The following is a 13,391-nucleotide window of genomic DNA, read 5'->3' as shown; positions in this document are numbered from 1 at the left end:
ATTCGGCTGGATGGATGTGTTGCATATGAAACCGACAACCCTGGTCCGCGGCCTACGATCAGCGTGGTCCGTGCGGACCTTGAGTACATAGCATTGTCGGTTTGAGCGAGACTTGTAAAGATGGGATTCGGGGCGTTAGGTGTGCTTGGAGGTATTATGAAGGCTGCACAGTCTTATTCTACTATTTAAACAAATATAGCAAATACAACATGGAATAAAATGAAAAGAAAATGAAAAGAAAGCAACAATACAGTAGTGCGGTCCGATCAAAGCGGGGCCCCGCCCTATCACCGCGCGCTGATTCAACCATCACAACTCCCACACGGCGTATATAAGACCCGCCGCAGCGCTCATGTGGCACTGATTGTAATCACGACAGGGTCCAAGCATATCCAGACCCATAGCTACCCTTCACTATGGACAACAACACCGCATTCCTCGTGAAACCACTCTCAGGCGCAGCTCGAGCCATCCTCAACAGCTCATCACAACAATGGATCCCCTACGCCCTAGGCCTCCTCGTAGGCTACCCCCTACTCACCAGCTCTTTCCGCTATCACCGACGCAACAAGCTCCAGAAGCAATACAACTACCCCACCCGTGAATCAATGGCCGCCATGACCGACGAAGAAGCCTTCCAGATCCAGAAATCAGTAGCGCAGCTTGAGTTCCCATTCATGTTCATCAAATCACTACAATTCGCTCTCTTCCGCGTACGCCCCGCCCCATCCAACCCAAGTTCTGACCGAAGACAAAACTAAAATATGCGCAGACATACGGCATCCCGACAATCTCATCCCTCCTAACAAAGACAAGCGAGTTCTCTAGCCCGGAGACATCTCTCAAACGCTACACTGATACGAGCGCCCTAGTCCAGGAAATGATTGGCAATAGTCCCACCTCTGCACGCGCTTACACCTCCTTTGCACGAACGCGCTTCCTGCACGCTGGGTACAGAGCCTCGGGCAAGATCCTTGACCAGGACATGCTGTACACCCTAGCGCTATTCGCGCTGGAGCCAATCCGGTTCATTGACCGGTTCGAGTGGCGGTCACTAAGTGATCTGGAGCGTTGTGCCATCGGCACGTTCTGGAAGAGTGCAGGCGATGCGCTGGATATTAGCTATGAGGCTCTACCTTCCGGTAAAGCCGGATTCAAGGATGGCATCCAGTGGCTTGAGGAGATTGATGCGTGGAGCCAGGAATATGAGGCGAAGTGCATGGTTCCCGACGTGAAGAATCGGGAGACGGCAGATCAGACGACGGCTGTGCTGCTTTATATGCTTCCTACGGTGCTGCATCCGGTTGGGTTGCAGTTTGTTTCGTTTATGATGGATGATAGACTGCGGAAGGCCATGTTGTATGTTTTCTCTCTCTCTGGTGTTGTGTCGGAGACTAATATCGTGCAGATACGATCCCCCGTCTGCATTCTTCAGCGGTCTCTTTTCAACCTTGCTTACGGTTCGCAAACTCTTCTTGCGGTACTTGAGTCCCCCGAGACCGTATTTCTTGCGATATGCCTCGTTCACGGTGGAGCCGGATGAGCATAACCGCTTTTTCCTTACGCAGTGGGAGGCTGCGCCTTATTACGTCAAGCCGACTTTCTGGAACCGCTGGGGACCTATGGCGTGGTTGACCCGGGCGTTGGGTCGGCCTGTTCCGGGCGATGAGGGTAACAAGTATTATCCCTCTGGGTATAATATCCCGGATGTTGGGCCTAAATATTTTGAGGGCAAGGGGAGAAAGGCGTTAGAGGAGACGATGGAAGAGTTGAAAGGGTATAGGACCGGGAAGTGTCCATTCCATTGATGTCTGTGGAGATTGTTTCCAAGCTTATTATTGCTTTGGCGCTGGAGTTTGCAATGGCACACTAGTCGTAAGGCTATTTTTTAACGTGTTCTATACAGCCATGCAGGCTACTGGATTAACTAGAGCAAAGTAAGACATAATTGTCGTCAATTTCTTTTCCAATATGTGCTACTCTGGCCCGGCAGTCAAGACGACCCCCGAAAAGCGACAGGCAAGGAAATAGAGACAGAATAAAGGAGTTTGAAAATTAGGAGCGCTCAAACAAAATACTTGGGTTCGGAGATTCCGAGCTCAGATGCCCAAGCCCGGTCCCCCCGAAGCGTAGAGAATGTAGGCTTATCAAGGGTATTACTGCGAGCAAATCTCATCAAGCCGGGAGATCGGTGCTCATTTAAACCTCCTCATCAACAATCTCCTCCTGGAGGTATTCCTCCTCACCCTCGGAGATGGAGGCCTCCTGGTACTGCTGGTACTCGGAGACAAGGTCGTTCATGTTGCTCTCAGCCTCAGTGAACTCCATCTCGTCCATACCCTCACCAGTGTACCAGTGCAAGAAAGCCTTGCGACGGAACATGGCAGTGAACTGGTCGCCGACACGCTTGAACAGCTCCTGGATGGAGGTGGAGTTACCGACGAAGGTGGAGGACATCTTGAGGCCGCGAGGGGGAACGGAGCACAGAGCGGTCTGGACGTTGTTGGGGATCCACTCAACGAAGTAGCTCTGGTTCTTGTTCTGGATGTTGCGCATCTGGTCCTCGACCTCCTTCATGGAGACCTTACCGCGGAAGAGAGCGGAGCAGGTGAGGTAGCGGCCGTTACGGAAGTCCGAGGCAGCCATCATGTTCTTGGGGTCGAACATCTGCTGGGTCAGCTCGGGAACGCTGAACTGGCGGTACTGGTGAGAACCACGGCTGGTCAAGGGAGCGAAGCCGACCATGAAGAAGTGAAGACGAGGGAAGGGAACCATGTTGACAGCCAGCTTGCGAAGGTCGGAGTTGAGCTGACCGGGGAAACGCAGGGAGGTGGTGACACCGGACATGACGGCGGAGACCAGGTGGTTGAGGTCACCGTACGAGGGCTGGTTGAGCTTGAGGGTACGCATGCAGATGTCGTACAGAGCCTAAGGAAAGAAATTAGCATCTGAAATTGCAGAATGCCGGACCCAGGAAAAGGACAAACCTCGTTATCGATACAGAAGGTCTCGTCAGAGTGCTCAACGAGCTGGTGAACGGAGAGGGTAGCGTTGTAGGGCTCAACAACGGTGTCCGAAACCTTGGGGGAGGGGACAACGGAGAAGGTGGCCATCATACGGTCGGGGAACTCCTCACGGATCTTGGAGATCAGGAGGGTACCCATACCGGCACCGGTACCACCACCCAGGGAGTGGGTGATCTGGAAACCCTGGAGGCAGTCGCAGCCCTCGGCCTCGCGGCGGACGACATCGATGACCTGGTCGACGAGCTCGGCACCCTCAGTGTAGTGACCCTTGGCCCAGTTGTTACCGGCACCGGACTGGCCGAAGATGAAGTTGTCGGGACGGAAGAGCTTGCCGAAGGGACCGGCACGGACAGCATCCATGGTACCGGGCTCCAAGTCGACCAGGACGGCACGGGGAACGTACTTGTCGTTGCTGGCCTATTGATAAAACAAAGAAATCATAATTAGACAAGATCAATGGAGGTGGTACGGATGCCACTTACCTCGTTGAAGTAGACGTTCATGCGCTCGCGCTGGAGGTCGGAGACACCAGCGTACCTATACCAAAACATCAGACCGCTAGTTCGTGTTGACGGGTGTTATGGGCGACTTACTGGCCATCGCCGTCAAGGCCATGCTCACCAGCAATGGTTTGCCTGGAATTCAGTCAGTATCATGTCTCTCGGAGCCTCAATTGATGGGATCTTGTCCAGGTCTGCACGTACCAGAAGGCGGCACCAATTTGGTTACCCTATACCCCAAACACTCGTTTTAGTTTCTCAAACCACCACGATATTACACGGAATTCGACGATTTGGACGTTGTACTTACGCACTGGCCGGTCTGCAGGTGGACCTGTTGTCGAGCAAAAGAATGTTAGCACAGGCTGAACAGGTGGGGTCCTCAGGGGTAGGACAACAAGACGCGTCGGAATGGGGGGTAACTCACGATCTCACGCATGTTGGATAAGTTGACGTCGGTGGTACCGAGGGAAAAAGATGAGAAGAAGAGGAACGAGGAAGATTGACCGGAGTCAGGAGATGGGAAAGGAGAAAGAGAGGTGAGCGGTGTGTGTGCGTGGGGATCAACAACACTTCTTTTGCTGCTCAGGGGGGGGTTCCCCCTTCCGGCCTAGCGCGCTCACGGGACACGCTCAGCTAAGCAGCGCGAACCGCCGGTTTTTGTGTGGAGTCAAAACATTGAGTTTGTTGGGCTGGTACGGTAATAACTATGGTACAATTGACTTCTTCTCTACTTCGCGGTGTTTTCAACCGTGCGTGAACTCTCCAGCCATGTCCCGAACTCGTCCAGGCGCTGGTTCTCCTCGTCGTCATCGGCATCGATGCCCCGCTCCGCCATATCCTCAAGAGCCGCTCGTCGCTCATTGGTCTTCTTAAACTTCTCGCGTCCGTCGGAAACATAGGCCTCAACACGAGTGCCGCCAAAGTATCGACCGTCCATGTTTTTGACGCACTGCTGGGCGGCTTGGGGATCTACAAATTTGACGCTGACCACACCCTCGGGTTCCTTATCGTAGAGCACCACGTTGGTCACCTCGCCGATCTTCGAGCACTCCTCGCGGATATCTTGTTTGATATCGAGAATTGCAGCGACATCCTCCTGCAGTCGGGTCAGTATTAATTCCAGAACGAGGACTATGTAGATTCGTACCTCCAATTCCTGCAAGGTAAACATATGCTTCAAAATGACGACCCGTTCCATTCGAGAAGTTGTGTCCGGAAGAGTGGATGGGTCATCGTCATCCCAATCCGCAAGTTTACTGTAAAAAAAAGAAAGAAAGAAACGTCAGCAATGAACCAGCAAAACCCCAACACCGTACTCACCTGTTCAACCTCTGTGTACGTTCGATAATCTTCTTCTTATCCCGCATATTGGTCTGCTTCGGCGCATCCTTCTGGCTCTTGAAAGAGAAATCAGCAGCCTGCACCCGCATAGGGCCATGGGGCCCAGGAACTCCGAGCCGAAAATCGGAATCGTCAAGCATCTGAATGGCGAGATTGACCGACTCCGGCCGGAAGTAGACCACCAACGCCTCGCCCTTGAACTTTCCGTCGTCGTCGTTATACATCTTGATGCGTGGGCGCCCGCTGTCAATTTCTTCGGCAATGACACCGCATTTCGAGAAGGTGTCCCGGATCTCATCGAACTCGACGTCGAGAGGGATTGACGTGACAAACACGGCGGTGTTTACACGCTGCTTCTTGGGTTTCTGTGCATCGGCCTGGAAGAACAATAGACATTAGTCTTCGGAACTTGGGCATAGGACGACAGCTGAGGTCCTTACGTCGTCACCGCTCGCCTGCTGTTTCCGTTTCTTCCTATCCCGGGGGTGCAATGCCTCCTCGTCGTCCACGCCATCGACCTTGTAGGCCTCTTGTTGCTGCCGGAGTAGCTCTTCATCGACCTGGAACCAGACAACGTCAATATCCATGCCCAAACTCAAGCAGATAAGACACCCAGGTCCTCGCGCAGTCCGCGCAGAGAACCCCAGGTTGCAATGCAGGGCGCAATGTCATACCTGATGAACCCATCGCTTGATTGCAGAATCATACTCAAATTCCTGTCCGTCTTCCGTCTCCAGAATGTATTTTTGGTCCAGCTTCGAGTAGGAAATGCGCGGGTCGCTTTCGAACTCAGTCGGGTCGGTCGGGAAGTTGCGCGCGACACCCCCATTTTCGGGGCTCGGCGAGGCCATTTGGGGCGAGACAATATCTGAATGGGGTATGTAGATGTAGAGGAGTGATTAGGAGCTATTATCGCGGGCGGGGGCACAAGGGTAAGGTGTTGCGGGGAGCTTTTCAAGAGCTTTGCGAAGCTATCCGGTGGCTCAGCCCTCATCACTCATCACGGGTCCCGTGGGTCAGCCGTTCCCGGCTCAATCTGGAACAGATATCTACTTCTACACTCAACTTGTCCACTAGCATGCACTTGCACTTGAGAATTGTTACTTTTTTTTTTTTTATCACAAGGGTATCGGATATGCTAAACAATGAAAACGAAAAAAAGAACATGACACGGTGTATCCATCATGCAAAAAAGATAGGGAATCCCCAATGGAAAACGCCACCGAAAAGAAGTTAAAGTATTATTGAAAGAATATTTGCCATATCTCACAAGAAAATTAGGCCTTGGTGTCAATGGTGGCAAAGTTTTCCCCAGTGGGAGTCATGGTGCGCTTGGAGGCAGTGTCACTGCCCTCCACGCCGTTGACAATGTCGCGAGTAACCTCGACGTAGTCGTAGGCAAACTCGCCAATCTCGGCATCGTCAATGCCCATAATCTCATCCTCCTCAGGAGCACGCAGGCTGAGTCCGGGGATCATGTTCATAATGAACAGGATAATGCAGGTTCCGAAGAACGAGTAGGCAAAGCCGGAGAATGAGTCGGCAAGCTGGTAGCCCAGCTGAATGTAGTTGCGGTTAATCCAGCCGCCGGGGATTGAGGTGACGCCGTCGAGGTGCGCAATGTAGTCGCTGCAAAATATGTTAGTCTATAGTTAAGAAAAAGCCAAAGAAGGACACGTACGCAGCAAAGAGGCCGGTGAGGATGTTGCCGACAAGACCGCCGACCGCGTGGACGGCAAAGATATCCAGAGCATCGTCAACGCGGAGGAGGAACTTCAGCTTGGTGGCATAGTTGCAAGCAACGGCGCCGACAACGCCGAAGATGAAAGCTGCCCAGGGGGTGACGAAGCCAGAGCCGGGAGTAATGGCAACAAGACCGGCAATGACACCAGAGCAGAAACCGACGGTGGACCACTTGCGCTCCAGGCGGTAGTCAAGCAGACACCAGGTGACACCTCCCACGGAGGCAGCCAGGTTGGTCACGACGGCAGCCATGACAGCACGGAGGTTGGCGGCCAGGGCAGAGCCGGCATTGAAGCCGAACCATCCAACCCAAAGGAAGACAGTACCGATGACAACGTGTGTCACGTTGTGCGGGCGGTAGTTGAGCTCGTGAGTACCGTGTCCACGACGCTTACCCAGCATCAGGGAGTAGGCCAGAGCAGCAGAGCCGGAAGCGATGTGCACTGGAGTACCACCCGCAAAGTCCAGACCTCCCAGCTTGTAGACCCAACCCGAAGGGTTCCATGTCCAGCAGGCAATGGGGTCGTAGATGATGGTGGTCCAGATGAACATGAAGACAACACAGGGAAGCATACGACCACGCTCAGCGACGGCACCGGCAGCGAGAGCAACGGTAATAGCAGCGAACATGCACTGGAAGATACAGAAAAGGAGATCGGGAACACTGGAACTTCCAACAGACGGCGCAGCCAGCACGCCCTTCAAACCAAAATTGCTCAGGTCACCGATGTATTTTCCGGCGGAGTGGGAGAAGGCCAGTGAGTAGCCCCAGAAGAACCACTGGAAGGAGACAACGCCGACGGACATTATGGAAAGCCATATCAGCGAGAGTGCTGACTTGCGGCGAGCGAGACCTGAGTAGAAGAATCTAATTGAAGCCCGTTAGCGAGTGGTAGTGAGTTGTTATCGTAGTGTGTCCATACCCAACACCCGGAATCATGAGCAGGACGAGAGCCGTCGACGTAACAACCCAAGCAATATCACCGGCCTAGAACCCCGCTGTTAGTTAACTTTGACTCATTGCAGCAACACGTCAATGGGATGAATGGACTCGAGCGTACATTATAGTAGATGTTCAGGTCACTTGTCAGCGAGTCACCGCCGTTGGCGCCGGTGCCATTGTAGGCCACCCCGTAGTAGGGACTCGATGGGTCGGACATGGTGAAACCAGAGGAAGCAACCGGATTCACGAAAGGCGTATTGTGAAGCCTGGCTCAATTGGGCGAGGACAGAATGTGTCCGATGTGGGGGATCACAGATCCGAAGTTAACTGAAAAGAACGAGGAGGATAGATCAGAGGGACTTGATATAACCCAAGCTGAAAGTGACGGGAAATGAGTAAGGGAAATGATGTATCATGGCTGCAGGGACGCACCCTGATAATTAAATAGTGAGAAACGCAGTAACCGGGGACATCCAGCGGTGCTCCACCATCGGACGCTAGAAGCCCCATGGACCATGGCCCCAGATAGTGGGAAGCGGAGTATGGTCACTGTTATTTCTACTATGATTCATGGGCTGTCACCGATAGCCGGAGCCAAGCCAGCCCAGTCCAGCCATGTCCAGGATAAGGTCGGATTGGGATCCATAGCCCCGTATGCCGGGGGATTACGGGACCCATCTCTTTCTTCATACTTCATCCATGAATAGTATCAATCATGTTCACCGTACAGTCAGATAGACAAATATAAACGCAGATTCTACAAATTCTCCGATCGTTACAGCAATCAGGGACCTGTTGAACCCGGCAACACGCATCAGTGCAACTAAGATCTGTGGAAGCGTCAGCGTGCATGGTTCCAAGGCAACGATAAGCAGGGGACATTCAGCACCAACGATAGCATGATTGGGGAAATTCGGTGACAAGTGAACGAGAATAATGGAATGCACCAGGACTTCACCGCGATCGACGAGCTGTCACTGGCCGTAGATATGAAGTCCGCGGTGGACCAATCGGGGTCCACTTCTTATCTACAGGGCTGCTGACAGAGTCAACTCTGTCCATTCCGGTGCTCGCTGCCTTGGCATCATTCTCTCGCTTACGGAGTCGATATCCACCGTGGTCATTCGGTTACATATTGAATTTTCATTGCAATAGAAGATCGTGTTGTTTGCAGAATTCGAATGGTGAAGTGGTGAAACGTGAGAGGCTCTTATCATATGGGTTGCGAGCAGCCAATCAGGGCCTTCAATCTACATCTACGCCTTATCACTTCATCTCAGCGCGGCGTCTTTTTTTATTTTTGACTTTCCGCGTTCCCCTGGGCCATCTCTTCTCGTCCACGTTATGGATCACGCCTCTGATGACACGACGTCACTGCAAAGCCATCATGTCAGGTACCATCGACCCCTACTCCGTACTCATGTCCACCAATCCAGCATGCCAAGGTATGACCATCTGTACGCCGTACCAAAATCTCAAGAGAGACATGCAATGATTGCCATGGCCCCTGCATTTGCCACCTGTCCCATGTAAATAGCTTCTCATCACTCTCCGGGGTTTGCACCTGGGTCCACTCACCTGGAACGGCGCGACTGATGGGAACGCATGGGGCGGCTATCGACTGTTGCATGCCACGCGGTTCCGGGGTGCCAACCCCAGATAAGCAATTTACTCTCCATTGGCCGGGTCTCGTTCGCTTCGGCATCCCGGGCTAGGCATTTCCTCGGCCCTGTACTTCTGATCCTTGGGTTTTGAGAAATTGACGTCGATATGAAGTTTTTATTGGTACGCTACTGAATCGCCTGGCTGTTTGCCAGATTAAACCACAACTCAGTATATCATTCACAGTACGAAGCTATCCTAGGAGTGATTACGCCATGCATGGAAGTAAAAGAGTGAGACTGGCGGGTAGCCCATTACCCTCCGACCACACCAATCACAGTGAGGCTATTGCTCTGTCCCTGATTCTAGGGCAGATCTTCCCCGGAGACTCTCGTGCCAACGAGAAAGTAAATATAGATCATTTGTGCCCATTGGCCAGCACGATTTGCAAGAAGCGACGATCCTACGATTCGTATAATGAATTTGTAGAGGCTTGGTTTATGCAGGGAATTTGGAATTCTACATTATGTCTTTCTCCGCGGAGAAGGTATTATGTGCCGGGGTCTGATGATCAGCGACGCACCTCGAAACCCTGCTGAGCTAGGTAATGTACCTGCATGCCCTACTTGGTCAGAGCAAAACCCACTAATCAGAGAAAAGGGCTGTGCTCGGTCGCACGCTAGACTTGAACTATACGAGGCTATGCTCTTGGCCATCAAAAGTAAACTCATCGTCGATGCGGTGTTCAGAATCTTTGCCCAGGCATCAAGCAGCTAATCAACGGTCTGGTCCCTGTCTACGCAAATTCTGTGCCTTTTTGTTGCGGCTCATCCCTCGTAAAAATACCCGGTATGTGGATGCACAACACTTCTACCCATCGGTAGTATTCTCCGGTTTAAATACCCATAAAGGGCATCTCAATCCCTATTCCTTTCATGGCAGGTAAGCGATAGGTGACAAAAGAGTCGTTGAATAAGAGAGCAGGCACCATGTGTTCTTTTACCAAGTGCAGCTTGCTCTCTTGCATCAAAAACTGAAACTGTGTGCGTTGGGCTGTCTAAAGGGGTATGAAGCTTTTATTGGCTGGCGAGGTGTTTCTGTCTGTCTTATAACAAATTGGTTGAAAGAATCATCTGAAAAGACAATTCTTAGGAGAAATTACTACCCCAGATGATCACATCGAAGATTTGCTTGCTGCATAGAAAGACAATTTTCGACATGTCATAAACGACTCTGAAGAGGCTCGTCCAATCATAAACAGATATGAAATCCGGATGGCTCTACATTATCACGCCGTCATTTGTGGTTTGTTTACATTGCCTGAGGCTATAAAGTGTTAAAGATTGCAGCCCTTATCCTAAGGCACCAATATCGGTCGGCCTCTCTCTGAACAATCGGCTCCTGATTGGTCAGCTAAGCCCATGAAGCTAACTTATTTAGAACTGGAAGTTGGCTGTTCTTCGCATATATATGCAGCTATATAGACAGGATAATTTCTGCCGGGTGGGGCTTTCCTAACTAGGCTGCCGCCGCTTTTATGAGGGCGCTCAGGCTCAGGCTCACTGAGTAAACGTAATTCCATATTTCAGTCGCAATTTTGCCGGGCCCTTTCAATTGCAGTGTTTCTTAACACTCTTCTCTTTGCCGTTGATCATCCATTAATGAACAAAACCGTTGATCAATTCAGCAAGCCACAAGTGTCAACCATTGACCGTTTAAGTCAATCAAACTCATTCTAGTCTAGTTTACGTAATTGGCCGACTGGAACCGGCGAACCGGCAACCGGTATGGCCAGGGAGGACCTGGGAGGTGGAAAGGGACCGTGTCGCGAGGTCCGATAGACGATATGTTCCCTTTCCACCTCCCCTTACAGCAGATCATAGCAGAAACAGGAATTACAGTACTTAATGACTCGACAAATTCAACAAAGACCTCAATATTGCTTACTAGACCGCTTTTTCAATTAAGATAGTGTAATCCTCACGTTGGAAGGTATCAAACGACTCTTCATTTGAAGCTAGAAGACTCATGGTAGGCGCGGAGCAAGCCATGTAAAATGGGCGTGTGAAAAACTGGGGTCTTCCACCGTAATCATAACCTGCTTCTTAATGCCCCTGATAGTGTTTGGATCAGCGAGACGGGTTAGGGGGTACTCTCCTCCGCGCCCTTCGGCCTCCAGAACCAAGTATCCTGGGGCATAAAGCTCAACATCACTTGTCCACTGCTCTCGATCACATAGAAACATTGTGTTTGGAAGTTTGTTAACTTCCTTGGCTTGACAGAGAATATCGACGATCGGTAGGTCCATGTCAAGTCTGATATCATGCGTTAGTTTGTGGAGCTGACTTAGTAGGCTAAGGAATACTCACGGCTGATTTTGGTGTCTATAACCACCATCAACACACCTAATATCTTCTGGCCTTCCCCGGGATCCGGAATGGTGAGCGCGCAAGTTTGGACTTTTCATGTTGAATGGACGGACTTCAACAGATTCTTGCACAGTCCCATTAATTTCATACTCGACGAATGTCAAGCGTCCGGTTTGCAGACCTAGTTCATCAACCAACATGTATGTGCCTAAACGACCGAAATAGATCACTGTGCCAGTATGCGTGAGATAGATAGACAGGAAGTTTGCGGTTTCAAGATCTACCCAGGGCAGAAAATCCTCTACTGAAGGATCATTAGTGGTTGCTGGATTGAGGATAGCCTCCGATGGGATGTGACTATCGATACAGTGCCCAGCCTCGATATCATAGTCGTACAACAAGATCGCGAATTTCACCAATCGCGCTCGATTTTCAGGATGGTTCTCATCGACAGGGGCAATACAAATCAGGCCGCTGGTATTGTCTGGCTGGAGAGTATCGTAGATACGTTCCAATGCTTCGGCTGGGTATCGAAGACCTTCAATTTGTTCACCCCTTGATCTTGACCCCTCCGTGCCTGGAAGACCCACAGGTGCACGCGATTGGTACGACTGAATGAGGCCCAAAAATTATTAGTGCAATGGACTTGGGAGATTGGACGGATTTAAGCGAGTTGGATTCACATCGCGAAATTCCTGTTTGGCTGAAGCCCACTTTTCCACCAGTTGCCGACGGTGCTTTAGCTCATATTCGGCATCGGAGGAAGCGCCTGCATTTGCTGCAGAAACCCAATTCTCCTGGATTCATATTAGCGTAGAACTCCAAGACGTGCTTTTTGAAATTTTGAATTTTATAGCATACCTTTACAAATAGTAGCCAGCCCTTCACTTCCTCCTTGATTTCGTCGTCAGATAAATCTGGGTCTGGGTGTGGTTGGATGCAAGTGGGGATTCCCCCTGACCAGTGCTGAACCGATCTCGGCATGGCTAATGTGTGATCAAGTTCGTTAAGGGTCCAAAGGGTTGTAGGGGTCCAAGGAATAAATAAGTCAATTGAATAAACGGTGGAAATGGCGCTGGAAAATGCCGGAAGAAAACCTTGGCCAACCATGTACTAGTGAAAGCTTCAGTAGCGGGGCGCCTAACTTGGTTGGGACGCTTAAGCCGAACCGAACATCGTAGCGAATATCTGTAGTGGATGTTGCGGGGAATGAACGGCTACAGCCTGACAACAGATGTATTCAAAGACCCACCAAATTTGCCACTAGATTCTGCCGGTTCTATCTGACATAAGCTAACCTCTCTACCCCTGAATCATCTAGTATCCTGTAGCATAGCCATCTTTCTCAATGACCTCAAAGCATCTGCTCTGCATAGATTCCACCAATCTATGAAGATACCATTCAGGAACAGCATCCCATGCCTGCCTAATAATAACACGCAGCTTCGGTAGGTCGAGATCACCATGACCGTAGTGCTCAGCAATCCAGCCCTTCATCTACGCCCACACGTTTTCAATAGGATTTAGATCAGGCGAATAGGGCGGCCATTGCATATAGCTAGCATTATAATAGTCAAGCTCCCTGCGCGTCGCTCTTGACCAGTGACAAGGCGCGCTATCTTGCATTAATATTGGCCAGAACTAGAAGCCAAATAATGCGAATATCTCGTGTATAAACGCTATAATAGTAGGCACAATATAGCGAATATAGCGATCTGATTGCATAGTTTTCCATTCTTTCTCCCAGAAAACACAAGGCGCTTTTTGAGTGCCTGCAAAACCACCCCAAAACATCCATCCTAGCCGATGCTTAGACTGCTGAAGAACGGCTGCTGGATAATACTTTTCCTCAGGTGTTCGGATT

At 50.9% G+C, this 13,391-nt stretch overlaps 5 protein-coding genes across 5 annotated transcripts; 1 reads left to right on the top strand and 4 right to left on the bottom strand.

The window, feature by feature from the left end:
• Positions 1–416: 416 nt before the first annotated feature.
• Positions 417–1,808, top strand: N7498_005265 (uncharacterized protein; the record flags this gene model as incomplete). The annotated part of the gene is made up of 3 exons (XM_058452327.1): positions 417–713; positions 773–1,359; positions 1,409–1,808. The coding sequence occupies 3 exons, from the start codon at positions 417–419 to the stop codon at positions 1,806–1,808; spliced, it is 1,284 nt and encodes a 427-aa protein (XP_058308865.1).
• Positions 1,809–2,199: 391 nt separating this feature from the next.
• Positions 2,200–3,965, bottom strand: N7498_005264 (beta-tubulin; the record flags this gene model as incomplete). The annotated part of the gene is made up of 7 exons (XM_058452326.1): positions 2,200–2,928; positions 2,988–3,443; positions 3,509–3,563; positions 3,620–3,661; positions 3,731–3,756; positions 3,837–3,860; positions 3,954–3,965. 7 exons carry the CDS (start codon positions 3,963–3,965, stop codon positions 2,200–2,202), a joined length of 1,344 nt encoding a protein of 447 aa, XP_058308864.1.
• Positions 3,966–4,256: 291 nt separating this feature from the next.
• Positions 4,257–5,721, bottom strand: N7498_005263 (U2 snRNP complex subunit CUS2; the record flags this gene model as incomplete). Its single annotated transcript, XM_058452325.1, has 5 exons — positions 4,257–4,625; positions 4,677–4,785; positions 4,850–5,247; positions 5,311–5,430; positions 5,545–5,721. The coding sequence occupies 5 exons, from the start codon at positions 5,719–5,721 to the stop codon at positions 4,257–4,259; spliced, it is 1,173 nt and encodes a 390-aa protein (XP_058308863.1).
• A 426-nt stretch (positions 5,722–6,147) lies between these two features.
• On the bottom strand, positions 6,148–7,773 carry N7498_005262 (ammonium permease MEP2; the record flags this gene model as incomplete). Its single annotated transcript, XM_058452324.1, has 4 exons — positions 6,148–6,499; positions 6,552–7,481; positions 7,537–7,601; positions 7,675–7,773. The coding sequence occupies 4 exons, from the start codon at positions 7,771–7,773 to the stop codon at positions 6,148–6,150; spliced, it is 1,446 nt and encodes a 481-aa protein (XP_058308862.1).
• A 3,411-nt stretch (positions 7,774–11,184) lies between these two features.
• N7498_005261 (uncharacterized protein) lies at positions 11,185–12,511 on the bottom strand (the record flags this gene model as incomplete). Its single annotated transcript, XM_058452323.1, has 4 exons — positions 11,185–11,473; positions 11,528–12,138; positions 12,211–12,324; positions 12,389–12,511. 4 exons carry the CDS (start codon positions 12,509–12,511, stop codon positions 11,185–11,187), a joined length of 1,137 nt encoding a protein of 378 aa, XP_058308861.1.
• Positions 12,512–13,391: the final 880 nt, after the last annotated feature.

Source organism: Penicillium cinerascens (assembly GCF_028974065.1).
Source record: "Penicillium cinerascens strain IBT 15544 chromosome Unknown contig_5_segment0_segment0, whole genome shotgun sequence".
NCBI lineage: Eukaryota > Fungi > Ascomycota > Eurotiomycetes > Eurotiales > Aspergillaceae > Penicillium > Penicillium cinerascens.
This window is presented reverse-complemented; position numbering and strand designations above follow the sequence as displayed.